The sequence below is a fragment of the Leptodactylus fuscus genome, chromosome 5 (genome assembly GCF_031893055.1).
Source record: "Leptodactylus fuscus isolate aLepFus1 chromosome 5, aLepFus1.hap2, whole genome shotgun sequence".
Taxonomy (NCBI): domain Eukaryota; kingdom Metazoa; phylum Chordata; class Amphibia; order Anura; family Leptodactylidae; genus Leptodactylus; species Leptodactylus fuscus.
Genome location: NC_134269.1, coordinates 208,343,271 through 208,370,028, shown reverse-complemented (window position 1 = coordinate 208,370,028; position 26,758 = coordinate 208,343,271). Strand labels below are relative to the sequence as shown.

General features: G+C 44.8%; 1 protein-coding gene across 2 annotated transcripts; it reads right to left on the bottom strand.

Moving 5' to 3' along the window:
• Positions 1 to 605: 605 nt before the first annotated feature.
• Positions 606 to 26,477, bottom strand: PARVB (parvin beta). Of its 2 annotated transcripts, none has more exons than XM_075275117.1 (13): positions 26,314 to 26,477; positions 20,035 to 20,124; positions 18,126 to 18,196; positions 17,357 to 17,459; positions 14,328 to 14,468; positions 13,636 to 13,751; positions 11,201 to 11,259; positions 8,000 to 8,019; positions 7,787 to 7,848; positions 7,631 to 7,699; positions 7,355 to 7,456; positions 4,338 to 4,410; positions 606 to 1,684 (listed from the first exon to the last, which is right to left on the bottom strand). In XM_075275117.1, the coding sequence occupies exons 1-13, from the start codon at positions 26,426 to 26,428 to the stop codon at positions 1,608 to 1,610; spliced, it is 1,098 nt and encodes a 365-aa protein (XP_075131218.1). In that variant the 5' UTR covers positions 26,429 to 26,477; the 3' UTR covers positions 606 to 1,607. The 2 variants fall into 2 exon arrangements, with proteins under 2 accessions (XP_075131218.1, XP_075131219.1); XM_075275118.1 differs by lacking the exon at positions 26,314 to 26,477 and adding an exon at positions 20,597 to 20,891 and having other exon boundaries at positions 610 to 1,684.
• Between the last annotated feature and the right edge of the window lie 281 nt (positions 26,478 to 26,758).

The window sequence follows — 26,758 nt, the reverse complement described above, 5'->3', positions numbered from 1 at the left end:
TAATGTATGTACACAGTGATTGTACCAGCAGAATAGTGAGCGCAGCTCTGGAGTGTAATACAGGATAAGTAATGTAATGTATGTACACAGTGATTGTACCAGCAGAATAGTGAGCGCAGCTCTGGGGTATAATACAGGATAAGTAATGTAATGTATGTACACAGTGATTGTACCAGCAGAATAGTGAGTGCAGCTCTGGAGTGTAATACAGGATAAGTAATGTAATGTATGTACACAGTGATTGTACCAGCAGAATAGTGAGCGCAGCTCTGGAGTGTAATACAGGATAAGTAATGTAATGTATGTACACAGTGATTGTACCAGCAGAATAGTGAGTGCAGCTCTGGAGTGTAATACAGGATAAGTAATGTAATGTATGTACACAGTGATTGTACCAGCAGAATAGTGAGCGCAGCTCTGGAGTGTAATACAGGATGTAACTCAGGATAAGTAATGTAATGTATGTACACAGTGACTGCACCAGCAGAATAGTGAGCGCAGCTCTGGGGTATAATACAGGATAAGTAATGTAATGTATGTACACAGTGACTGCACCAGCAGAATAGTGAGCGCAGCTCTGGAGTATAATACAGGATAAGTAATGTATGTACACAGTGACTGTACCAGCAGAATAGTGAGCGCAGCTCTGGAGTATAATACAGGATAAGTAATGTATGTACACAGTGACTGTACCAGCAGAATAGTGAGTGCAGCTCTGGAGTATAATACAGGATGTAAATTAGATTACTTCTACATAATTGTAAGATGACATTCAGGTAACCATACACTTTACATAGCAATATATTAGACTCTCAGTGTAAACCGCCATTGTTCATTCTGGCTTCCAGTGGACACTATGACCTCATATTTGGATACAGCTGCCTGGGCGTGACATTACAAGATGCCACAATGAAGTATTCGGCCTAGTGGCGTTGGAGTAGTCACTTGTCACAATGAGGACACTAGCTTACGCTCACCATGACGAAGAAAAGGAAATTTATGTCGGACAGGAAGACTCAGCACTACCCGCAGATGTTACTAAGTAATATTAAGACGGTCGATCAATTATTCAGCCGTCACGGACATTCATCTGACCTGAATGTCTCTTTGGCTTTAGGCTCTCAGAATCCTAATAGTGCAGAACTCGAGCCGACTGGAATAAGGTGCAGACCTGCAATGAAAACTTCTACAAGACCCATCAGACTCGAGTAGCGGCCATTTTCTTATACAGTATATAGTCAAAAATTTCAGGAGACATTGTCCAGCAAGATTTGAAGAGCCTTGAAGCCCCTGGAGATGTCGGTCATGGACATCTCATTAACCCTTACACATATAGTTTAGGCATATAGTTCCCAGCACGCCATAAAGCAGTAACAACTGAAAAAGAAAAAAAAACTACCGTATATACAAAAAGTTTCTCAACAAAATTGGCAATTCTCAGGATTTGGGCCTGGCATTAGACTATAGTGTTAAAGTATGTGATATCTATAAATCTGGAAAAAATCCAGTGAAGGAAAACCCACAGTGAAAAATTTAGACCTATTAACAAAAAAATCCCCCCAAAAAACAGCAGGCAAGTGGCTTTTGGACGTTCTACGGCCGGCGTCTCATTCAATGTTCTTGTACTTTGTGAACAGGTTGTATAACACTCTCATCGTGGACTTCAAATCCAGATTTACTATGTCTGTAAATAAAAGGAAAATAAATGTATTTTAATTTCCCTGCAGCGCCTCTACAGGTGACGTTAAGCATTGCAAAGTGGTTAATGTTGTCCAATGACAGCACATTGAGAAAACAAGAGGTTCTGCTCCCTAACGCTCAATAATTCAGAATCCTTGTGGAAAAGATCACTTGGGGTAAGATAGAAAACTTACAATTAGCTCCAGCAGCCTTGGTTTACCAGTGTCTCTCCTCCTCCTGTCTCACAGGCTCCTCCTCTCCTCTTAATAGACTTCTATAGGACCATGTAATCTGATAATTCAGTCTGTCTTCGGAGACACAGACTGACTTAGCAGGTAAGTGTAAACCACTTAGGAGGGAAGGGGATGAAAAACCCACAAGAGTGGAGAAAAATTTCTCTAAAAAAAATATAGCTTACAAAAGATCATTATATTTGTTTATACTATTACAGAGGATTTTTAACCCACCTTGGTCAACCCCAACCCCTTCCATGTTTCAATAGGCGCCGCTTCACTGATTCTGGTGCAGCTGGAATTTTTTCTCTAGCCCCCACCATTCCTGAGCAATTTGTCTTGTTCCCCTCAGCATCCAATAGACTCATCAGGACTTCTACTATCAGTGGGCGGGTCTAAGACCATCTACTCCAGGCCAGGACTGCCTATCCGACTGTAGAGAGCCTAATTAGCATACTGGGTGCTGAACAGAGCGATTGCTCAGGAACGGTGGGGGCTAGAGAAAAAATTCCAACTGCGCTGGAATTAGTGGAGCGGTGACTATTAAAGGATGCAGAGAGGTGGAGTTGGTGAAAGGTTCTCTAAGTTTGACTAAAAGCAGGTGATCATTTAAAGTTGGGGTCAAATTACAAAAAAAAAAAAAATTTAAAAAAAATTAGAGGCTGGGGCAAATTTTTAATATGGTTTTAGTTGTTCATAGCAACCAATCAAAATTCAGCTTTCATTTTTCAGGGGCGGAAAACAAAATGAAAGTGGTGTTGTAATTGGTTGCTAAGGGACAACTAAAACCATATCGGTTTTAGGCCGGTTTAAAAAATAAATAAATAAAAAACCTGCGCCATGGTCTTCATGACTCCTGTCCATATACCAATTACGGTATATGGATGACATAAAAGGGGCTCTAGACATCCTTTATTACAAGGATTGTTATTCTTGTGAACTGATGTCATGTAATACCATCTCTCTCCTGTAGTGGCCGCTGCAGGGAAAACGGTTGGCCATGGCCTGGCCTGTCTTTCCCTGAAGTGTCGATCAGCTGATCTTAAAGAAAGGCCCTAAGAGGACAATCCCTTTAATGAGAAGACTGCTGTAATAAAACTACGTCATCTGAGGTTTGCTGACAAACTTGGAGAAGGCCAAGGTTATAGCGGGAATATTTATGTAACCCTGACAACAGATTGAACCAATCAGATTGTTGTAAAATTTAGCGTTTCAGCCTCTCAAGGGAGAATGGAAATGGAATTGTCAGGCTTTGTTGTGAGGAGCGGAGTCCATTATCACATTGATTTATAATCCTCGCCACCTCAGGGCAACCTGAAAAATCAGAATAATAACCCAAATTTAATGAGATGACGCCAGAACAGGGACAGAATACCGAGACACCAAGACGGGGCGGATTACATTGCGCTCTTTACAGGTTTTACTATAAGATAATGCAATGCTTAAAGTGACCGGATTAAATAAAGAAAATGAATGTTTTTTTTTTTTGTTTTTTTTTTTATAGAAACAGCGCCACAGTTGCTCAAAGGTTGGGTCTGGTATTGCAGCATTTTTATTAAATAGATCTGGACAGCAATACCACATACAATCCATGGACAAAGATGGCGCTGTTTTTGGAAGAAGGCAGCCATGTTTTTTTAATCTTGGACAAGCCCTTGTTACAGATTTTGCATCAAGTCACACCTCTGCATCCAGTAATCCAGAATATGGGATTCTACCATTAAAATCAAATTGTTTGTCGATCACACGTAGGAATAGCCTTAAGAAAGGCTATTCTTCTCCTACCTTTAGGTGTCTTCTCCGCGCTGCTGTTCGGTAGAAATCACGGTTTTCATCAGTATGCAAATGAGTTCTCTCGCAGCACTGGGGGCGGTCACCAGCGCTCAAACAGCACTGGGGGAGTCCCCAATGCTGCGAGAGAACTCTCTCCAGCACCGCCTCCATCTTCTTCAGGAACGGGCTCTTCACACGTCTTCTTCCAGCGCAGGTGGTCAAACTTCTAGGCCTTGGGCCGAGCCAACTGCGCATGCCCTCTTACACAGTAAGTAAGCGGACATTTTCTTGTGGCCTGTGGGCATGCGCAGTCGGCTCTGTCCGAGGCCTAGAAGTTTGAACCCAGCTCCGGAAGAAGACACACAGAGAGCCCGTTCCTGAAGAAGATGGAGGCGGCGCTGGAAAGTTCTCTCACAGGATTGGGGACGGCCCCAGTGTTGTTTGAGTGCTGGCAACCGCCCCCAGTGCTGCGAGAGAACTCATTTGCATACTGACGAAAACTGGATTATATACCGAACGGCCGCGCAGAGAAGACCTCTAAAGGTAGGAGAAGAATAGGCCTTCTTAAGGCTATTCCTACATGGTAGGCAGAAAAAATTGAGTTTTAATGATAGGATCCCTTTAATAATCCCATTGGTAAGACATCCATACCTTCTGGCCTTGCTTTTGGCTGCTTGAGACCTCCATCTTGCATCAACTCAAAGGAAAAGGCAACGTTGTGGACCTGTAGTGAGATACGGTGCATATGGTGAACATGATGTGACCCCTCGCCTTTGTCCCCCCCGGGCAGCCCTCCTCTACATCCTACAGACTTTTCTATCAAGACGGGAATCTCGAGTCTAATCTCTAAGGAGACGTCCACTGGAGCCTTTAGGGATCGGGAAACAATGGAGTGAGGGCTCTTATGTGTGACCACCCCGCCAACGACTTCTGCAGGTCCGACTAAGATTGCTGCACACTCAGTCGAATCCATAGAAGTGAATTGGGTTCATAAAAACTTCTGAAAAACCTATACATTCGAACGGTCCTCTGTTATTCCTACTGGAAACGCATAACTCAATTGAAACTTATGGTTCCCTTTGTCAATAGCGTTTTCTTTCATGCTGCCGGCCCTGAATGGACAGGGTCATGGTGTGTAAAGATACCCCCCTTTTGGCAAGAGAAATGGTAACGCCCAGATGTCCAGGAGGCGTAACTGAGGGACGTCGCAACATAGCATTTGAAGAAATGAGGCTTCAGACTGATTCTTTTCTATGTAGAACACAGGCCAAAATAATACAAAATAAAATTGCAGAACTCGGAAAAAAAACTTTCAAAATTGGCCTTAATTACAGATAAACATGTTATTTTCCTGCCCGCCCCCGACACGCAGCCCCCTCGCCTGGCACGTAGCGTGAAGTGCTGATTAGGTAGTCACACGCTGAATGTCACCTCTGACAAATTAAAATGTCACCCTCTGATGTACGAAAGTTTGATGCGCAATTCTAAGCTCCGAGCCGCGGTTACCGGCAAATATTTCATTTACATCTATAATTTGTTTTACATTTTTTATAAGTGTTTTCAAATGACGCGAAAATGTGAAGTCGAGAAAATTGGCCTCTTGGTACAGAACGTTTTACAGGTAATTGCGGGCAATTTCTCGACAACCCACCTTTCATTACCTTTAACTCTGTAAATTACACCAACAAACACAAAGCTCAATGGTGGAGGTCACCTTACCCCTATCCTGGCCCAAACATCAGTGTTAAAGGTAGTGTCACCAAAACCCTGGATTTTACCCCACAGATACATAGGTTAGGGTCACCTGAATCTAATGCGGTTTTCCCCTTGTGAATCAGTGGTTTTGATGCTGTGTCTGGTGACACTAACCTATCTATCTGCAGGGCTGGGGTGATATGCTGGGTCTGGTGACACTAACCTATCTATCTGCAGGGCTGGGGTGATATGCTGGTTCTGGTGGCAGTAACCTATCTATCTGCAGGGCTGGGGTGATATGCTGGTTCTGGTGGCAGTAACCTATCTATCTGCAGGGCTGGGGTGATATGCTGGTTCTGGTGACACTAACCTATCTATCTGCAGGGCTGGGGTGATATGCTGGTTCTGGTGACACTAACCTATCTATCTGCAGGGCTGGGGTGATATGCTGGGGTCTGGTGACACTAACCTATCTATCTGCAGGGCTGGGGTGATATGCTGGTTCTGGTGGCAGTAACCTATCTATCTGCAGGGCTGGGGTGATATGCTGGTTCTGGTGACAGTAACCTATCTATCTGCAGGGCTGGGGTGATATGCTGGTTCTGGTGGCAGTAACCTACCTATCTGCAGGGCTGGGGTGATATGCTGGTTCTGGTGGCAGTAACCTATCTATCTGCAGGGCTGGGGTGATATGCTGGTTCTGGTGACACTAACCTATCTATCTGCAGGGCTGGGGTGATATGCTGGTTCTGGTGGCAGTAACCTATCTATCTGCAGGGCTGGGGTGATATGCTGGTTCTGGTGACAGTAACCTATCTATCTGCAGGGCTGGGGTGATATGCTGGTTCTGGTGGCAGTAACCTACCTATCTGCAGGGCTGGGGTGATATGCTGGTTCTGGTGGCAGTAACCTATCTATCTGCAGGGCTGGGGTGATATGCTGGGGTCTGGTGACACTAACCTATCTATCTGCAGGGCTGGGGTGATATGCTGGCTCTGGTGGCAGTAACCTATCTATCTGCAGGGCTGGGGTGATATGCTGGTTCTGGTGACAGTAACCTATCTATCTGCAGGGCTGGGGTGATATGCTGGTTCTGGTGGCAGTAACCTACCTATCTGCAGGGCTGGGGTGATATGCTGGTTCTGGTGGCAGTAACCTATCTATCTGCAGGGCTGGGGTGATATGCTGGTTCTGGTGACACTAACCTATCTATCTGCAGGGCTGGGGTGATATGCTGGTTCTGGTGGCAGTAACCTACCTATCTGCAGGGCTGGGGTGATATGCTGGTTCTGGTGGCAGTAACCTACCTATCTGCAGGGCTGGGGTGATATGCTGGTTCTGGTGGCAGTAACCTATCTATCTGCAGGGCTGGGGTGATATGCTGGTTCTGGTGACACTAACCTATCTATCTGCAGGGCTGGGGTGATATGCTGGTTCTGGTGGCAGTAACCTACCTATCTGCAGGGCTGGGGTGATATGCTGGTTCTGGTGGCAGTAACCTATCTATCTGCAGGGCTGGGGTGATATGCTGGTTCTGGTGGCAGTAACCTATCTATCTGCAGGACTGGGGTGATATGCTGGTTCTGGTGACACTAACCTATCTATCTGCAGGGCTGGGGTGATATGCTGGTTCTGGTGACACTAACCTATCTATCTGCAGGGCCGGGGTGATATGCTGGTTCTGGTGGCAGTAACCTATCTATCTGCAGGGCTGGGGTGATATGCTGGTTCTGGTGGCAGTAACCTATCTATCTGCAGGGCTGGGGTGATATGCTGGTTCTGGTGACACTAACCTATCTATCTGCAGTGCTGGGGTGATATGCTGGTTCTGGTGACACTAACCTATCTATCTGCAGGGCCGGGGTGATATGCTGGTTCTGGTGGCAGTAACCTCCAGCTCTGGGCTACAAATCAGAAGTTAGCAACTAAAGATTATACAATGATACAGTAAGTTTCTTCTATACACTGCTCACCTTCTGATCAAAGCCTTCTGGGGTCAGGAAGAAGTTGTGTAGGGGGACAAAATAGTTCTCCAGAAGACCCATAAGGAGGACTAAGTAAACACCATCTGCAAACTGTGGGCAAAATTACAGGGTATATATCAGAACATGATTTTATATATGTTTTTGTCAAAATTTGTCAAAATCGGCATTTTCTAATCAAAAACGTAACGGTTTACTTGAAACAGCGCCACTCTGCACTATAGACCATGCCTGGTACTGCACCTCAAATAAAGGTGAAGCCCTCACCTGCGTCTCCAGCTCCGTGACCTCCAGGTTCAGCTTGTTGAGGTGTTTATTAACAAAGGTGATCAGCGACTGCAAATTAAGTGATGACATCATCAAACTGTTCATGATCTCATCAGAGGAAACAAAGTCTCAGAGTCGGAACGATAAAGTATTTACCTTCTTAACAACACTGAGCTTATCAGGAGCGTGGTCAAAGAGGGTGTCAAAGGCGTCCCGCTCTGGAAGGAGGGAAAAGAGCAATATTCCAATGAGCTGTTATAGAACTACAACTCCCAGCATGCCCTGACAGTGTAGTAGTGTCTCCACACCAGGAGAGCCAAATAATTAAGTCCATTGTAATTCACAAATAAAAATACACAGAAAACTCACCAAATTTTCCCATCATCATCCTATAGAAAAAGGAAAAAGAAAAAAATTAAAAACTCAAATAAAAAAGATAAATGAAAAAAGGCAAGAACGGCTCAGCTTCTCTCTTCTATCATATAACCTATATATCACAGAGCTCAGCTTCTCTCCCTCTATCATATAACCCTATATATCACAGAGCTCAGCTTCTCTCCTCTATCATATAACCCTATATATCACAGAGCTCAGCTTCTCTCTTCTATCATATAACCTATATATTACAGAGCTCAGCTTCTCTCCTCTATCATATAACCCTATATATCACAGAGCTCAGCTTCTCGCCTCTATCCTATAACCCTATATATCACAGAGCTCAGCTTCTCTCCTCTATCATATAACCTATATATCACAGAGCTCAGCTTCTCTCCCTGTATCATATAACCCTATATATCACAGAGCTCAGCTTCTCTCTTCTATCATATAACCTATATATTACAGAGCTCAGCTTCTCTCCTCTATCATATAACCCTATATATCACAGAGCTCAGCTTCTCGCCTCTATCCTATAACCCTATATATCACAGAGCTCAGCTTCTCTCCTCTATCATATAACCTATATATCACAGAGCTCAGCTTCTCTCTTCTATCATATAACCTATATATTACAGAGCTCAGCTTCTCTCCTCTATCATATAACCCTATATATCACAGAGCTCAGCTTCTCTCTTCTATCATATAACCTATATATCACAGAGCTCAGCTTCTCTCCTTTATCATATAACCCTATATATCACACAGCTCAGCTTCTCTCCTCTATCATATAACCTATATATCACAGAGCTCAGTTTCTCTCCTCTATCATATAATCCTATATATCACAAAGCTCAGCTTCTCTCCTCTATCCTATAACCCTATATATCACAGAACTCAGCTTCTCTCCTCTATCATACAATCCTATATATATCACAGAGCTCAGCTTCTCTCCTCTATCCTATAACCCTATATATCACAGAGCTCAGCTTCTCTCCCTCTATCATATAACCCTATATATCACAGAGCTCAGCTTCTCTCCTCTATCCTATAACCCTATATATCACAGAGCTCAGCTTCTCTCCTCTATCATATAACCCTATATATCACAGAGCTCAGTTTCTCTCCTCTATCATATAATCCTATATATCACAAAGCTCAGCTTCTCTCCTCTATCCTATAACCCTATATATCACAGAACTCAGCTTCTCTCCTCTATCATACAATCCTATATATATCACAGAGCTCAGCTTCTCTCCTCTATCCTATAACCCTATATATCACAGAACTCAGCTTCTCTCCTCTATCATACAATCCTATATATATCACAGAGCTCAGCTTCTCTCCTCTATCCTATAACCCTATATATCACAGAGCTCAGCTTCTCTCCCTCTATCATATAACCCTATATATCACAGAGCTCAGCTTCTCTCCTCTATCCTATAACCCTATATATCACAGAGCTCAGCTTCTCTCCTCTATCATATAACCCTATATATCACAGAGCTCAGTTTCTCTCCTCTATCATATAATCCTATATATCACAAAGCTCAGCTTCTCTCCTCTATCCTATAACCCTATATATCACAGAACTCAGCTTCTCTCCTCTATCATACAATCCTATATATATCACAGAGCTCAGCTTCTCTCCTCTATCCTATAACCCTATATATCACAGAGCTCAGCTTCTCTCCCTCTATCATATAACCCTATATATCACAGAGCTCAGCTTCTCTCCTCTATCCTATAACCCTATATATCACAGAGCTCAGCTTCTCTCCTCTATCATATAACCCTATATATCACAGAGCTCAGCTTCTCTCCCTCTATCATATAACCCTATATATCACAGAGCTCAGCTTCTCTCCTCTATCATATAACCCTATATATCACAGAGCTCAGCTTCTCTCCCTCTATCATATAACCCTATATATCACAGAGCTCAGCTTCTCTCCTCTATCATATAACCTTATATATCACAGAGCTCAGCTTCTCTCCCTCTATCATATAACCCTATATATCACAGAGCTCAGCTTCTCTCTTCTATCATATAACCTATATATCACAGAGCTCAGCTTCTCTCCATCATATAACCCTATATATCACAGAGCTCAGCTTCTCTCCTCTATCATATAACCCTATATATCACAGAGCTCAGCTTCTCTCTTCTATCATATAACCTATATATCACAGAGCTCAGCTTCTCTCCATCATATAACCCTATATATCACAGAGCTCAGCTTCTCTCCTCTATCATATAACCCTATATATCCCAGAGCTCAGCTTCTCTCCATCATATAACCTATATAGTTCAGCTTCTCGCCCTCATATCCTGGATCCACCACACATGGGTAAGCAGTGTATATAATACCGTAGGTTCCGTGTGTCTAGCCCCGGTTGCTATCATACTGAGGGCAGACATCAGGGCCATAACTTTAGGGCAGGCAGTAATGTCTATGTAATAATAGAAGTCGGCAGCAGCAACCTGTGACTGTCGTGCGCAGTTCACACCTGAGGATCAGCCGCTCATCATTACGGAGCCTCGGCTGGCTGGAGATTAGTTATAAAGCAATTATATTTTAGTCATGTCTCAGTGAGTCCGCGCTCTCAGATCACGCCACAATTTTCAGGCTGTCAGTCACGGCAAGGCTTACTTGTTGTATGTAAAGACAAAGCAGGCCGAATACATGAGAGGAAGAGCGCGGCGGCTACAATACACTATACACGCCGCTCAATACACGCCCGGTTAAAGGGGATGTACAGAGTTGGAAAAACATAGCTGCTTTCTTCCAAAAACAGCGCCACATCTGCCCACAGGTCATAGGTGGTATTGCAGCTCAACCTCATTGACTTCAATTAAAGGGTTCATGCACCACAAATTACTGAGCAGTAGGGGGCAGCCCCCTTACACATTAGGCTGGGTTCACATCTGCGCCGGGTGTCAGTCAGTCTAAAATCACTGGACGTCCGACAGACGCCATTTATAGTTAAAGGGGCCCCAGGAGCTTCGTTGGTGTTCACTATTTTAGTGGTCCCTTTGTCCGTTCCTGGGGGCCTCCGATGTGAACATAGCGTTAGCTCTTTGGGGCCACTTCTGATGCCCATACTATACACTGCATAGAGCCAGAAGCAGATAGCGCCACACTGTGTATAGTGGCCAAGTGCTGGTACTGCAGCTCAGCTCCCATTACATACTCTGTCGTGGTCGTCAGTTCCTCAGTCACATGGTTGGTCTGTAGGAGACCTTCTCGCTTCTGAAACACAAAGACAGGAAATTCAGTAGAGTTTTATCACCCAATGAAGATCACAACGCGATACCATACATTATACAGAAGAAAAAATCCACGAGACGCTTTCTTAAAGGGAATGTGTCGCCAATTTATTTCTTAAAACCAGATATTGAAATCAGTCACTTTTCTCTAATCCGTTTTTATTTTTCTGATTGTAGACTTCTTATTCTATTTTCTGTCTGTGATTATGGGGGCGGCCATCTTGTTTGAGCTTCTTGTCTGCTCTGTTAACAGCATTTGGTGATCTGCTTTACAGCACAGTCATGGCCATAGACAACAATAGTCTGGAGCCGACTCATTGGGATCTATGGGATAGTATTCTAGGCACGTTCTGTGCAGGGAGGGGGAGTAGATAAGCCATGACATTATCTGTTGCTGGTCGTGGATGTAAGGATAGGATTACAATAGAAGATAACACCACTGACCTATCTGTGTTGTAAATGAGGCGAACGATGCAAAAAATATATATATATATATATATATATATATAAAAAAAAATCATACAGAATTGGCAAGTGATAGTCTATTATTAGGCTTAGTGGCCAGAGTGAAAACTGCAGAATAAACTTCTTTTTAAAAATATAAAAAATGTTATGGAAAATTAAAAATAAAAACACTCTTAGGCCTTAAACACAGTTTAAAAAATAGGCCAGTTTTGATGTCACAATCCCCATAAACGATTAAAAAGAATAAAAAATGGCTGCTCTCTTCCAGAAACAGCGTCACACCTGGTCACAGGTCGTATGGGGTATTGCAGCTCTACCCTAGTCACTTCAAAAAGGCTACACTGGATGAGTGCAATACCAGACTCGGCCTGCGGACAAGTGCGGAGTGGTTTCTTTTCATGTTTTTCTAATCCTAGTAATCCCTTTAAGGCCGAGGCCCCACATAGTCCCATTTAAATGAGCAACAAGGGGTCCCCACTGTTGTGATTGGTGGGGGATCCCGGCTGTCAGACCCCCACCGATCAGACCCTCGCCACCTATCCTAGCACTACGTAAACCTAACCTATCCAGGAAGCTGAGATACAAGGAGCTGTTTGCAGGGTTTCTCCCTCTGCCTTTGACCTGTCGCCAGTCATTTTCGCCCTCGCTATAATTGACTGCGAAGATCTGACTCCGACATTTTGATTTACTATTCTGCGCTGGGATCTCCTTGGGAAAGTAATGAATCTGTGAATAGACTATGACCGGCGAGAAAACAATTGAGAGGCAGAAACCGCGGAGCATTTCCAATTGAAAACCAATTCTAAAAAGCAATTTAACCGCGGGAATTATTGGAGGACTGATCGAACGAGCCGCGTGATTGGACCGAGCATTCTCCTTCCAAGGAAAATCAAAAAGTGGAGATTTTTGTGTTGACCTCTGCTGCTACCTAGTGGTCACTTAAGAGCATTACCCAAGTACAGTGAAATTATAATATTGCTTATATCTTTATATAGGGTCTTAATTGGTACCATCAAAAAAAAAAAAAAAATAGATTGCAACATGACTTGGAAAAATGCTCTTTTCGCCTTGTTCATCTCAGTAAGGATATTAATAGGTTGCAATATGCCCTGAAAAATGCTCTTTTCGCCTTGTTCACCTCAGTAAGGATATTAATAGGTTGCAATATGCCCTGAAAAATGCTCTTTTCGCCTTGTTCACCTCAGTAAGGATATTAATAGGTTGCAATATGCCCTGAAAAATGCTCTTTTCGCCTTGTTCACCTCAGTAAGGATATTAATAGGTTGCAGATTTTTTTAAAAAAATGCTCTTTTTCCTGCACCCGTTCAATTAGAATATTGGTCGCAATTCTCTTTTTGCCCGGTTCACTTCGATAGGAATGTCATTAAGTTTTAATAGGCCATGGAAAAATGCTCTTTTTACCAGTTTCCCTTCAAAAAGAATATTAAATAGCTCACAGAAAGTCCTGATAAAAAGTTCTTTTCACCTGATTCACCTCAACAGGGTTATTAATAGGTAGCAACATGCCAAGCAAAATACTCTTTTCCCCCCAACTGAAGTTATTATAATCGTATTTATTCATAATAGTTGCAATACAGAACACCAAATCCCCTGCATAGGCAAATCGAAATGATAAAAATCTGACTACCTAGAGCCGCCACTAGAGGGAGCTTAGGAACATACTGTGCCAAGGACAATGTATAAACTGCATGCAGTAAGTGCCCTCTAGTGGTGGCTGTAGACAGTAGGAATATTACTATCATACACCCTATCCATACGCCGTGGGAGTCTGCTCAGGATCACTCTTTATCAGCCACCCACCTTGTCTACGGCCTCCGCTATGTGACACCCATTTTCTCTTATCATGGAGCTGACACGTGTCATTCCTTCTTACCTTCACGACCACCACCTGCACAGACACATGCTCAGGGAGTCGAATAGGAGCTCGGAAATGCATGGCCAGTGCTACTAGAAGGTGCAAAATGGCGACCAGGTTCTTCCCGTGAATTGCTGCAAACCAAAAATACAGACTGGATTATTGGACAGCTACATTATAATATAGAATTAGATGCCAATTTACAGTAATACTTCTATAATACATACATGTAGAAAATAGTCACAATGTAATCTCTGATTCTGTCCTGTTATACATTCCCATGAAAAGTGTGACTGTACAGCAACTGGCTGCAGCAGGAGCATCCCCCCCTTTCCTATGTAATAAGAGACTCTGACCTCCTGACTAAGCCCCACTTCTACCAACCAGAAAAGTAACGTATTATGGTGGATATTGACCTCTGCCGTATTCCTACAAGTCTGCTTGCCTCAGGAGCCACAGAAAATCCTGTGGCCAGTGGGCAGCCATGGTCATACACCCTATTAGGCAATCATCAGTTCTTAGAGGGGGCGCTCTTTTCAGGATGCTCATCTCAGGACCATAGTGGAGAGCAGCTACAAAGAGTGTCTCCCTTTCTGGAGGACCAATCCTGTCTTGTATTACACAGACAACCCATTGATTCGAATGGACACTGTGTAATTCTTCATTTCACCCATGGTGGCGCTGCAGGAGAACTGAACACTGTCACTCACAATCGACGTTCCATCGTATCGTCCATCCCTGCGGTCTCAGAAATTCCTGTATATCATCCAGGATGGTCTGAAGCTTCTGTTTCTGTCCAATCTCCGACTGAGTCACCTCTGCAACGTTCAGTTTGCGGTCAGCCAACTTCTCTGTAAAAAAAAGACAAAACCATCATTTTACTTTACAATTTGAAAGCTTTTGAGTCACATTTGGGGGTAAAAGTGGAAACAGGTCATCTTACAGTCCACAGACTGCGACAAAGAGCATCTTTTGCTCTGGAGGACCCGGCATGTCCATACCTCATAGAGAATGGCCATTCGTTTCAATTGGAAGGGTGTAATGCCTCACTTTGCCTCTGGGGGTGCTGCAGAAAAATTGAATACCTGGCTGCTGAGTTTTCCCATAGGTCAGAGCTCTTATTGCAGTAACAGGGAACCCTGTGATCAGCGGTCAGGTGGCCCTTCTAGCTAAAAGGGATTGTCTAAGTTAAACTTCTCCTTTAACAAGCCTATGCAAATGACCAATCAAGGAGAAATTACTTTTCTCTCCAACATTCATTATGTTACTCGGCTAAACTCCATACGGATTTATAAAGCGCCACGGTGACTTCTGCGGATTTAAGAATAATTTAATTTGGACTTAACCTTTAAGAGGGCAGAACAAAAGGAGGAACATAATTAAAAGCTATAATTCTGTCCCATCCTACAAGATCATGAAATCCCAGGTGTGCGAGACGGGTCAATGGAATTCATTACGGCTTCTGGAGGAGAGAACACGCCAATAAAATAAGATATTCGGGGGGGTTTTAATAGCAAGCAAAGGTCAAGTCTCCAAAAGATATATGTAATAAAATAAAAACCGCACTATAGGGCTCGTGTATCAGCCAATCCGCAACTCGTGGCAACTAGATCAGTGCGCCATTATAACCTGGGCCGGCCTTAGCGCCTGTGAGGCTGCACGAGGCGTCTGGGCGCCATAGAATATCTGAGCCCGGCGCCCGAGGCAACTGAGTCCAAGGCCAAGTTTGGCGCCTCCCCCTGCAGAGTCTACCATGTTTGAAGGCGGGACTTTGGAAGGACTTCCTGATCATCTAATGTGTATGTCCTGACGGCAGGGGTCAGGGGTAACAAGGATGGGTCAGTTGGATTTTTTCTAGGGTTGACTAGTCGCAGCTTTGTCCCCTCTCCCGTTTCAGCACATAGGCAATGCTGGTGTATGAGAGAGCTGGATGAGATAGCGGTCAGATAACAACCTGTTAATGTGTATAGTCAGCTTAACATAGTTATAGCGTTACATTATGTACAGAGCCATTATATAGTCCCTATAGGTCGGTATTACTTAAGCACTACGTATTTATTTAGGCACTGTACAATATAACCGCAATGAACGGTAGTGGCGGCACTTTATAGTGCTAATATTAGGCAACTGTATGGCATTGTTACTGTACAAGGAGGCATAGCGTAGCAGTATTACTATATAATAGGCACAGCGTGGCAGTATTACTATATAGTAGGCATAGAATGGCAGTATTACTATATAGTAGGCACAGAAGGGCAGTATTACTATATAGTAGGCACAGAAGGGCAGTATTACTATATAGAAGGCACAGAAGGGCAGTATTACTATATAGAAGGCACAGAAGTGCAGTATTAGTATATAACACAGAATGGCAGTATTACTATACTGTATAGTAGGCACAGAATGGCAGTATTACTATATGGTAGGCACAGAAGGGTAGTATTACTATATAGTAGGCACAGAAGGGCAGTATTACTATATAGAAGGCACAGAAGGGCAGTATTACTATATAATAGGCACAGAAGGGCAGTATTAGTATATAACACAGAATGGCAGTATTACTATACTGTATAGTAGGCACAGAATGGCAGTATTACTATATGGTAGGCACAGAAGGGTAGTATTACTATATAGAAGGCACAGAAGGGCAGTATTACTATATAATAGGCACAGAAGGGCAGTATTAGTATATAACACAGAATGGCAGTATTACTATACTGTATAGTAGGCACAGAAGGGTAGTATTACTATATAGTAGGCACAGAAGGGCAGTATTAGTATATAACACAGAATGGCAGTATTACTATACTGTATAGTAGGCACAGAATGGCAGTATTACTATATGGTAGGCACAGAAGGGTAGTATTACTATATAGAAGGCACAGAAGGGCAGTATTACTATATAATAGGCACAGAAGGGCAGTATTAGTATATAACACAGAATGGCAGTATTACTATACTGTATAGTAGGCACAGAAGGGCAGTATTACTATATAGAAGGCACAGAAGGGCAGTATTACTATATAGAAGGCACAGAAGGGCAGTATTACTATATAGAAGGCACAGAAGTGCAGTATTAGTATATTACACAGAATGGCAGTATTACTATATAGAAGGCACAGAAGTGCAGTATTAGTATATTACACAGAATGGCAGTATTACTATACTGTATAGTAGGCACAGAATGGCAGTATTAGTATATAGCAGGCACAGAAGGGCAGTATTACTATATAATAGGCACAGAAGGGCAGTATTACTATATAGAAGGCACAGAAGGGCAGTATTACTATATAATAGGCACAGAAGGGCAGTATTAGTATATTACACAGAATGGCAGTATTACTATAGAGTAGGCACAGAATGGCAGTATCACTATATAATAGGCACAGAAGGGCAGTATTAGTATATAGAAGGCACAGAAGGGCAGTATTAGTATATAACACAGAATGGCAGTATTACTATATTAGTAGGAATATAATGGCAGTATTACTATAAAGCAGGCACAGAATGACAGTATTATTATATATGTGATATAATTACCACTGAGTATCATTAGGTTTTCTATTTTTTTATTTACTGGCTGTGGTCAGACAATTGCCCCTAGTGATTATCTATATTACAGAGACGTCCTTTCTCCCTGGGCACAGTTTTACTCTATTCATTGCAGCGGCCATAAAGCGTACACCCTGCTGCTGTAAAGCTAATGCAGAGCCTACAGGACGTTTACAATATTAGTTACCTAGAAGCTTCTGCAAAACTTGTCCATCGTAAAAATCTTCCTCCAGGTTCTTCACGATGATCCGCTCCTCCACAAGGACCTCATTGATCCAGTCTATCAGGACCTGTACATGCAGAATCAGTCATGGATGGTGGCATACAAATTTGGCACCCCCACCCACCCACCAAAGGTATGAGCGTTGTAGTCTCTTTACTGTTTACCAAGCACAGTGCCATACATCTATAGTGGTTGTGCATGGTACTGCAGCTTACTGACACTCCATCACATTCAAGTGAATGGCACTGCAGAGTTATATGTAGTACCAGGCACGGCCACTACAGAATAGATGGCGCTGTGTCTCATGTTAAACATTTTACCACCCCAGTACTAACAACAGTAACACTGCCACCCAATGGACAAGTATGACTAAACATTTGATTATCTTAATTTCTGAGGGCAAATGACATGACATGAAGATGTTACCCAGTCAGAAGCATATGACTGCTTTCTTCAGAAACAGCGCCACATCTGTAGACAGGTTATCTGTGGTACTGCAGAATAGGAAGGGGGTGCAGGTGGGGCCCTTTTCAAGACCCGCATATTGTACACCAGTCTTGACAATACTTTGGCTGGCGGAGGATTTGCCCCATTTATGACAAGGCGCATCCTTCGCCAGGCCATGCATGTGACCGAAATCTACATCAGTTTGTACGCCAGCTGCAATAGACTTCAGGCCGGGGCATGGCCTCGCTGACATATAGGGTAGCTATATATAATGTATCGCTCTCACCTTTATAAGTTCCTTAAACTTTGCCTCTTCTTTGGAGTTGGGGTCGATCATAGTCCGCTCCTCGTTCTCCTCTGTGCGTCCATAAAACAGAGAATCAGTCAGAGACATCGCAACGGCCATGTCCGCTCACACAATGAGATACAACAGGAAGGACGAGGACACAAGACGTCTTGGAAAATAGTCATAGACATCAAGTGACCCTGAAGTCACTCAGCCCTACACTGGAATATATCAGTAACATGCCACCCCCACCCCCTCATAGATTGTAAGCTCTTGTGAGCAGGGCCCTCAGTCCCATGGCGTGAATTGATTTGTTGGCCTGTTGGTCTCATTTTAACCCTAGTGCTGCGGAATATGTCGGCGCTATATAAAGAAGATGTATTATATGTAACAGTAAGGAATACAAAGAAATAAGGAAGTGAAAAAATAAAACCCCGCGACCACTTGACTGAAGTGAATAGGAATGTGCTGTAATACCAAGCACCACCACTACCAAAAGTATGGCGCTGTGCCCGGTCAACAATGAAGGGAACGTACAGAGGCGCTCAATCTGTAGTGAAGGTGAAGAGAATTTACAATAGACTTCACTAAAGTGCCTGTGCCTCTTGTCTAAGTGATTGTAGTCCATACACAAGAAGTGTCCGTTTACAATAGAAGTCTATAGAAGTTTTGAATTTTTTAAAGAGGTAAAACATTTAAAAAAATCTAAATAGATTTGGTATCCCTGGAATCATACCGACCCATAGGATACAGGCGACATGTCATTTTGGCCGTAAAAACGAAACCTGTAATAAAACCGCACAAATGCAGAATTTTCTCGAATTCCGCCCCATTCTGAAATTATTTCCAGCATCCCAGTACATTGCACTGAATATTATAGGATACCATGACAAAGTACAATTTATCTCGCAAATAGTAAGCCCTTATATGGCTCTAAAAAGTTATGGGTGGTAGGGAGACAAAAACGAAAACTGGATGTGGGAGGAAGGGGTTAAAGAACAGAACGCATCGTGTTGTGTTAAACTCGGCCACTAGGGGGGGGTAAAAGTATAAACTAATGTGAGATATAACTAGCGTCTTTATGGCAGTCACAAGGCATAAGCCCTGCCGAATTAAAAGCCGTTTTCGGTCATGTGGTTTCAGGCCGTGTATTTTTTTGCATATACATGTGATCTTGCAATGAAACCTTACCTTACTTTGTGTCTCAGTTATTTAGATTGTAGTAGACAGAACTGACACACTGTAACGCAGTCACATGATCGGTAATGGTAAAGACGTGACGGGAGCCACACAACATTGGAAAAATGCCAGAAACTGAGCCACAGCTTTACAGCAATCACATATACAGCTATTACGATATGGTCACATGTCAATTAAAGGGATTGTCTGTGACAAAACAATCCCTTTTAGTATCAGGCCGCCCCAGGTCCTTTCTATGACATGCATTGACCACCCCTTTAAAAAAGGGGTTTCCAAGGTTTATATATTGATGACCTTAGGATGGGTGGGGGTCTGACATCTAAGACCTCCATAGATCAGCAGCAGTCTCTTCACTGCGCCATACATTGCATAGTGACTGCGCTTGATATTGCAGCTCAGCCCCATTCACTTGAATGGGACTGAGCTACCGCTATGCTATGCGACCGAAGAATAAGAAGTCATCAGCTCAGAGAAGAAGCCGCAGCTTACCGAGACATCCATGTTAGGAAAGTTATATAGTAAGTGTGCCTTAAAGGGGTTTAGGATTATTAAAGGGGTTGTCCGGCACAAAACGGAAAATTCATCCCAATGACCGCAGCATTCCTAAGCAGGTGCCGGAGCCCACTGACCTTCAATTGATGACCAATCCTAAGGACAGGTAAGTCCTGGAAAACCCCTATAAATAAGCTATAAGTGCTATATACTGTACCGAGCAGGGTGTCCTCCGGGTGGATGTCGATGGTGCTGGGGGACATTGGGGCATTGATTGCATTTCTGCCTTCATCCTGGAGTTCACTCACTGGAAGAAAAAACAAAAAACAAACAACTTAAAGGGGATGTCCGTTAGCAATACGCTCAGCACCGACGCATCTGCTCTGTCAATTTGGTGGTGGTGGCTTTGAGATGGGGGATGGTAGAGGTTTATATAGATTCCTATAGGAGGGGATCTTGTCCATATTATAATATGGCACCTATACCCTGCACAGTCCTATATTATAATATGGCACCTATACTCTGCACAGTCCTATATATGGCACCTATATACTCTGTACAGTCCTATATTATAATATGGCACCTATACCCTGCACAGGGCCATATTATAGACCCATATCGTAATATGGCACCTATACTCTCCCCTTGTACCGTCAGTTTTATGGCATGCTGTCTTATAGGGCTATCCCCCCCCCCTTCCCCAATTGTACCATTACCCTCCAGCCAAAATACCATCCTCCCACCATAACCAAGCCTCATCTCCCCCAAATCCTCCAAACCTGTCCTTTCCCCTTTGTCTCCGGCCCCGGCGGCCTCCTTCTTGCGTTTCCTGCACAGCAGCCCAGACATGGTGGTCTCAGATCGGGGTCAGCAATGTGGAAGACAAGGAGCAGCAAAGGGCGTAGAGCTGGGTTATTTCTGACAGGGTGACGAGGCGTCCCTGACAGGCGCTGGTCAGTTTGGAGGGGTCTGGACAGGTGCGGACCCTGGCAGTAAAAGAGGAGCCGTCTCCGGGGGCGTCTAATGACATGGGACGAGGGGCTATGGGGCTGAGCAGGCTGTGGCGGAGTACTGAATGGCTGCAGGAGGGAAGTGGTGCGGAGTCCCTGGAGGAGTGGGCCAGGAGCGGTGCCAGCTGTATGCAGTATGATCAGCGCAGGACGGAGATGTCTGCACCCGGGCTGCTGGATATAGCTACTTGCAGATACTGCTCACTACACCGCAGACTCACTGTATACAAGAGCATTGCAAAAGTATTCAACCCCCAGTCTATGGATTTCTCTGCATTGGACCAGTATGCCGTACAGGTAGGGCACAGCAATGGTGCGGTGTCCCGAGAGTTGCCTGCAGCATCAATAGGACATGGCGGCCATTGATTATCTCATTTAACCCCTTAGATGCCACCGTCAATTGGTAAGTGTGTAGATAAAGGATATTGATGGGATGCTTTAGCAGCCGGGGGGCTAACAATAGCCTCAAGTCTCTATTAGGCATCCCCCTACAATGTCGAGGAGACTTCAGAGTCAGGACATCATGTGCGAAACCAATGAGACGAGGGCCCAAATGAGTGGTCTGATGTGTATACAGGGAGGGGGTCAGATTTGAAAACAAGGGCAAGGGGTCCACACACAGAAGGGTTCTGATCTGGGGTCTGTATACTAGGAGATCTGGTCTCAGGTTTGTAAATGGGGAAGGGGGTAAGAGATCTGGTCTGGGGTCTACATACTGGGATATATGGCATGGGGCCTGTAACTAGGGGAAGAATCTGGTCTGGGGTCTGTAAACAGAGTGGAAGGGGGTCTGTGGTCCGCACACTGGAGGATTCTGGTCTGGGGTCTATATACTGCAAGAGTTGGTCTGGACTCTGCAAACAGAGGCAAGGGGTATGGCCTGGGGTCTGAAAATAGTCTGGGGTCTACATACTGGGATATATGGTATGGGGTCTATAAACAGGAAGAAGATGTAAGTTTGGGGTGTGAGAAGATGGAGGGGTCTGGTGCGGGGATCGTACATGGGGTCGGGCTCTACATTTTTATTTAGCTGACTGTTGTGTAGTGTATTTATAGGGGCGGTGGGTTTGGGGGGGGGCAGATATTATACAAATGGGTGGGACATAGGAAAAAGTTACCCAATTCTAAAAACAAATGGGATGTGCTTAGGCAATAAATAAATTGCAAATATAAAATTCCCCTACACTTGGCCCCGCAGAAGAAGGGTCATCGGCGTATTTTAGCCCCTTACAAGATGGAGGCGAGTCCTAGGAGTGGTCAGATATTTAGGGTCGGGGGGGGGGGGGGGGGTCACCAACACCAGTCATGTTAATAAACGACCTTGAAAGGCTGATAACAGAGAGCAATGGCTGCAGCCTGCAGGGTGGGCCCTTATTACTACTCTGTGGTTGAGGGGATATCGTCACTCCATAGGGAGAGACCACCAATTATTAAGCCATGAGCGCTCCGCTGTGCAAAGGATCATGGGAAGAATATGCAAATCTGACTTCCATGATGTAATTAGGAGGCCAGTGCCTCAGGCTTGCACACCAATAACTCTGTGGTTAGTCACTTCTCCATACAGCGGGCCCGCGCCCTCAGGGGTGACTCATAGATGATGACTGGTGACCCACAAGAATGGGCGTCTGCTGCTCCCTGCAATCCACCCTAGGCACAGCGGGGGGCGCCAGTGCCATGATCAGAAATGTATGATAAAGAAATTGCACCCTGAAATACTTTGTGCTGCTATGGGATTCCAATTCTTCCACTCTCTCTGTCCGTGACTTCCATCGTCGGCAACATGGACTAGTCTCTGGCATCTACGATATACTCATACAGTCCTCCTTAAATACTTTGTGCTGCTATGACATTGTATCTATTCCCCTCCTCATATCATGGCACTGTACAGTCACATGCCGCCTGGGCCTCATAGTCCTCGCCTCCCACAAGATTAGCAAACTGCCCTGAAATCCTCTGTGCTGCTGTGATAATGCTTCTTGGCACCATCAACGTGCTCTCGCCCACCCGTCGTCATATCCCTTCCCCATGTCATATCTCTGCCTTCATCGCAAGTGGACACCTTACTGCATCAAGACCGATGCACTCCTCTCCTGAAATACTCTGCGCTGCTGGGTCCCATCTTCTACTTCCTTAAATTTGAAACCTCCCACACGACCCTATCCCTTTGCATTAACCTCACATGTGTGGGCAGGTCATAGTCTCCTACAAGATAAGCACATTTCTGAAATACTCTGTGCTGCTTTCCACAAGCCATTCCATTGGATCTGACAATAGAGAGAAAATTTCGGTTTCATTACCTGCCTAATAACCCAAGCCATTGCCAGGGGCCCCAGAGATTTGGGAGGATCCAACACCGACCAGCAGTCACACTAAGGGGCAGTATACTGTGCCGGGCCCCAGCCATGACTTTCCTTGGGGTCCCAAAAATGCCAAACCCACCCCCGATGACAGAATTCTGACAAAGTAGCTTACTTTTTGTGGAGCCGATCTGTCCGCAGGGCGAGACCACCGAAGTATGAGGCAAACTCCAGTATTTCTACAGCAAAACCCGACCAAAGTGACAAAGCAAATAATGCCGCCATACTGCTTCCTGCAGATACCGTCATATCACAGCCACAGACCAAACCGGGCAAAAATATACAATTTTATTTAATTTTTTTTTAAAGGGGCGCTAACACCTAAAAGATGGCGACCTACTGACCCTATAACATGTGAGGAGCCTCCATTCTACAATGTCGGGGAGATCAGGATCGGTCATATGGGTTTTGACATGCCCGATCCTTTTGCTCTCAGGGCAGATAAGCCGCCATTAGAGATGAGCGAGTACTGTTCGGATCAGCCGATCTGAACAGCACGCTCCATAGAAACGAATGGATGCACCTGGTACTTCCGCTTTGACGGCGGCCGGCCGCTTAACCCCCCGCGTGCCGGCTACATCCATTCATTTCTATGCGAGCGTGCTGTTCGGATCGGCTGATCCGTACAGTACTCGCTCATCTCTAGCCACCATCAGAGGTATTGGCAGAGACTTGTTCCCCTGGTCCTATTGAGAACACATGCATGCTCAGCCCGGCCAAGTGTGCACGCGTATGGGGGCTTGGCGGAACGTCTGTCCAGCTGGCGGCTATCTAATGTACCCGTACAGTAACATCGCAACGTGCATGAGGCCTAAACACCCAGAAACCGCTCACATTCTCGTGAATCACTTTATGCCGCTCACCCACCCAACATTTTAGGTTTTCCCCTCCCTGCCCCCAGGACAGACATTCCTCACACTAGTCACTGACAACTAGTAACCCTTCATGTGCTGCTGCCTCCATACAAACACTGTGCAGGTCAATATAGCACCCTAGTGTCGCCGCACAGACATGTGACACCACGCACTTTTTTGGGGGAAGGGTATTTTTTATTGCCAATGTTAGCAAATGGTGATTTTTTTTGTTTAGCGCCCCCTTTTGTTTAGTCAGAAAACCCCTATCATGGCTCACTTGCCTAAAGGATATGCTGCGGCGCCTCTAGTAGACGTATTACTTTTTATAATAATTTTAATTTTTTACGTATTTTTTTGTTTTTAACATGTATGTATTTTATTTATTGTATTAATGTATTTTTTCAATAAGCCTTTAATAAAAATGTAATTTTTTTTTGTGTCCACAGGTCCTATGTAAGTCTATGCATTGCCATGATAACAGACTACAGGTCAGTCTGACTGAATCCAGTAGGCCTCATTTATGAAAATGTTCTATACACGCTTTCTATAGGGATCTGACTGACAGTTATTCCTCCAGATCGCCCGTAGACGTGCACACTTAACCCCGTGGCACGTGTACGCGTTCTCAGAAGAGAGTTCACCGCTGTCAGACATCTTGGGACAACCTTGGACGCAATAAATGGATAACCGGACGACATTAGGCCTCAGCTTTCCCGAAACTGGATAGAAATAACAACTGGACTTATTTTACCAGTAGGGATCGCCTGTCTGTTGTTCTGGTTCATCGCAGGACCAGAACAACGGACAGACGGACCACTACAATAGCGGTTACATACATTTGGGCGAGTATTCGGCACAAAATGGGGATAGGCGGCCATCGCAAGATGGACCAGGGATGGGGTAGAGCGCTTTTCTTTTCCAACAGCACTCTTTCCCCAAGATGGACCCAGGATGGGGGTACGCTAGGTTCACACCTGCCCAAAAAATGGGAACCCAATCCGATTAAAAAGCAGTCACCCGCAGACCCCCATATATTATTAATGGGGTCTGACAGGTTTTCGCTCGGTTTCCACCTGAAAAGCCCTGCTTGCAGGAAAGAAGAATCTAGAAATAAACGCCGCGGCGCAGAATTAATACGCGGAGCCTTCCGGAACGCAGGACACATGTACAGTCATAGAAGGGGATAAGAATGACACATGGGACAGGAAGGGACCGAACAAAGGAATCTACAGGAGGGGACGCTGCGAGAGGGGACACATTCCTGTTCTCAGAGCTGACAGGAATCTCACACTACAGACGTATCTGCCAGTATACTCTAACTAGCCGCTCCTCCATTGTTCTCTGTTGTCAGCCACTTCAGGCTGTGAAAGGTGACAGATCACCATAGACACTCAGTTTTCGGGGGAATGGCTAAATCTGAATGCCCAGAAAACCCCCATAAATGCGCATATTTACTGCAGACGGATAAGGGGACGCCACACGCATTCGGCGCCGCTTATCACAGGATTCAGGTCGTGTTCACACAGATACCATATAGGCAGCAACATGCATGGTTAACTCTATTCTGACTGCACAAAATAAAGAGAACCCCCAACCCAAGAATCACTACACCAGCTAGAACCCCCGAAACCAATGGTGGGTCAGTAAACCCAATCCTGCCTGTAACACATCGCTCATTCCTGACCACCCTAAAATTAGTCATTGCCTTTAACCCATTCCTGTCTGATCCAACATTAGCCTGCATTTAACACCTTCCTACCTGACTACCCTGTCGCTGCATAACTCATTCCTGTCCCATCCCCCCCCATATCCAATCCACAGTCAGTCCCTTTAACCCATTCCTGTCCGGTCTCTCGCAAAGTCGGTCCCTTTAACCCATTCCTGTCCGGTCTCTCGCAAAGTCGGTCCCTTTAACCCATTCCTGTCCGGTCTCTCGCAAAGTCGGTCCCTTTAACCCATTCCTGTCCGGTCTCTCGCAAAGTCGGTCCCTTTAACCCATTCCTGTCCGGTCTCTCGCAAAGTCGGTCCCTTTAACCCATTCCTGTCCGGTCTCTCGCAAGTCAGTCCCTTTAACCCATTCCTATCTGACCCCACTACATAACAGTCAGCCCGTAAGTCCCGTTCAACAAAATTCACCCATCCTGCAACCCTATCCTGCCTGTGCCCGTTAATCACAGTTGCCTTTGTGACTCTTTCTTGCCCACCATAAAGCACTAAATTCCTTAACCCATTCCCTGCCACACACAATGACTCCCTCGCCATGCCCGCTTCTCACCTTCTTTGGCTTTCTTCTTCCTGACCAGGGTGCCCCCCAGTTTGCCCAGGAAGGACTCGTCCTTCTTCATCTTGCTCCTCTGCAGGGTGGGGGACCTGACCGGGGTGGCTGACATGTTTCCCCCCTGGGTGAGAGTGAATGAGGTGGGAGGTTTGTCCTCATGTGATAATAGGAGACAGGAAGAGGATGTGGTGAACCATACACACTTATCAGCCTCCAATGAAAGTGAGTGGAGGGCCGGCCAGGGAGGGGAGGCTGCCCAGACAGAAAGCCATGACCAGATTGATGTGGCCAGTCTGTGGCTAGTGATACATTTCTGTGCCGTGCCAACCCTGACTGCACCAGGTGCAACAATGTAATATGGAGGCTCCAACCTGGATAGTTAGTGTCAGTCAGTGACTATACACAAGCAATAGGGCTACACGGCGACCTACGACGGCAACAA

What these genes read in the sequence shown, in the direction of transcription:
- PARVB (XM_075275117.1), bottom strand. Translation starts at nt 26,428, where the DNA reads ATGTCAGCCACCCCGGTCAGGTCCCCCACCCTGCAGAGGAGCAAGATG. An exon ending in CCCGGAGGACACCCTGCTCG is followed by an intron (nt 18,197 to 20,034) that starts GTACAGTATATA and finishes ATGGACGCACAG; the next exon opens with AGGAGAACGAGGAGCGGACT. An exon ending in TCACGGAGCTGGAGACGCAG is followed by an intron (nt 7,457 to 7,630) that starts GTGAGGGCTTCA and finishes TTTTGCCCACAG; the next exon opens with TTTGCAGATGGTGTTTACTT.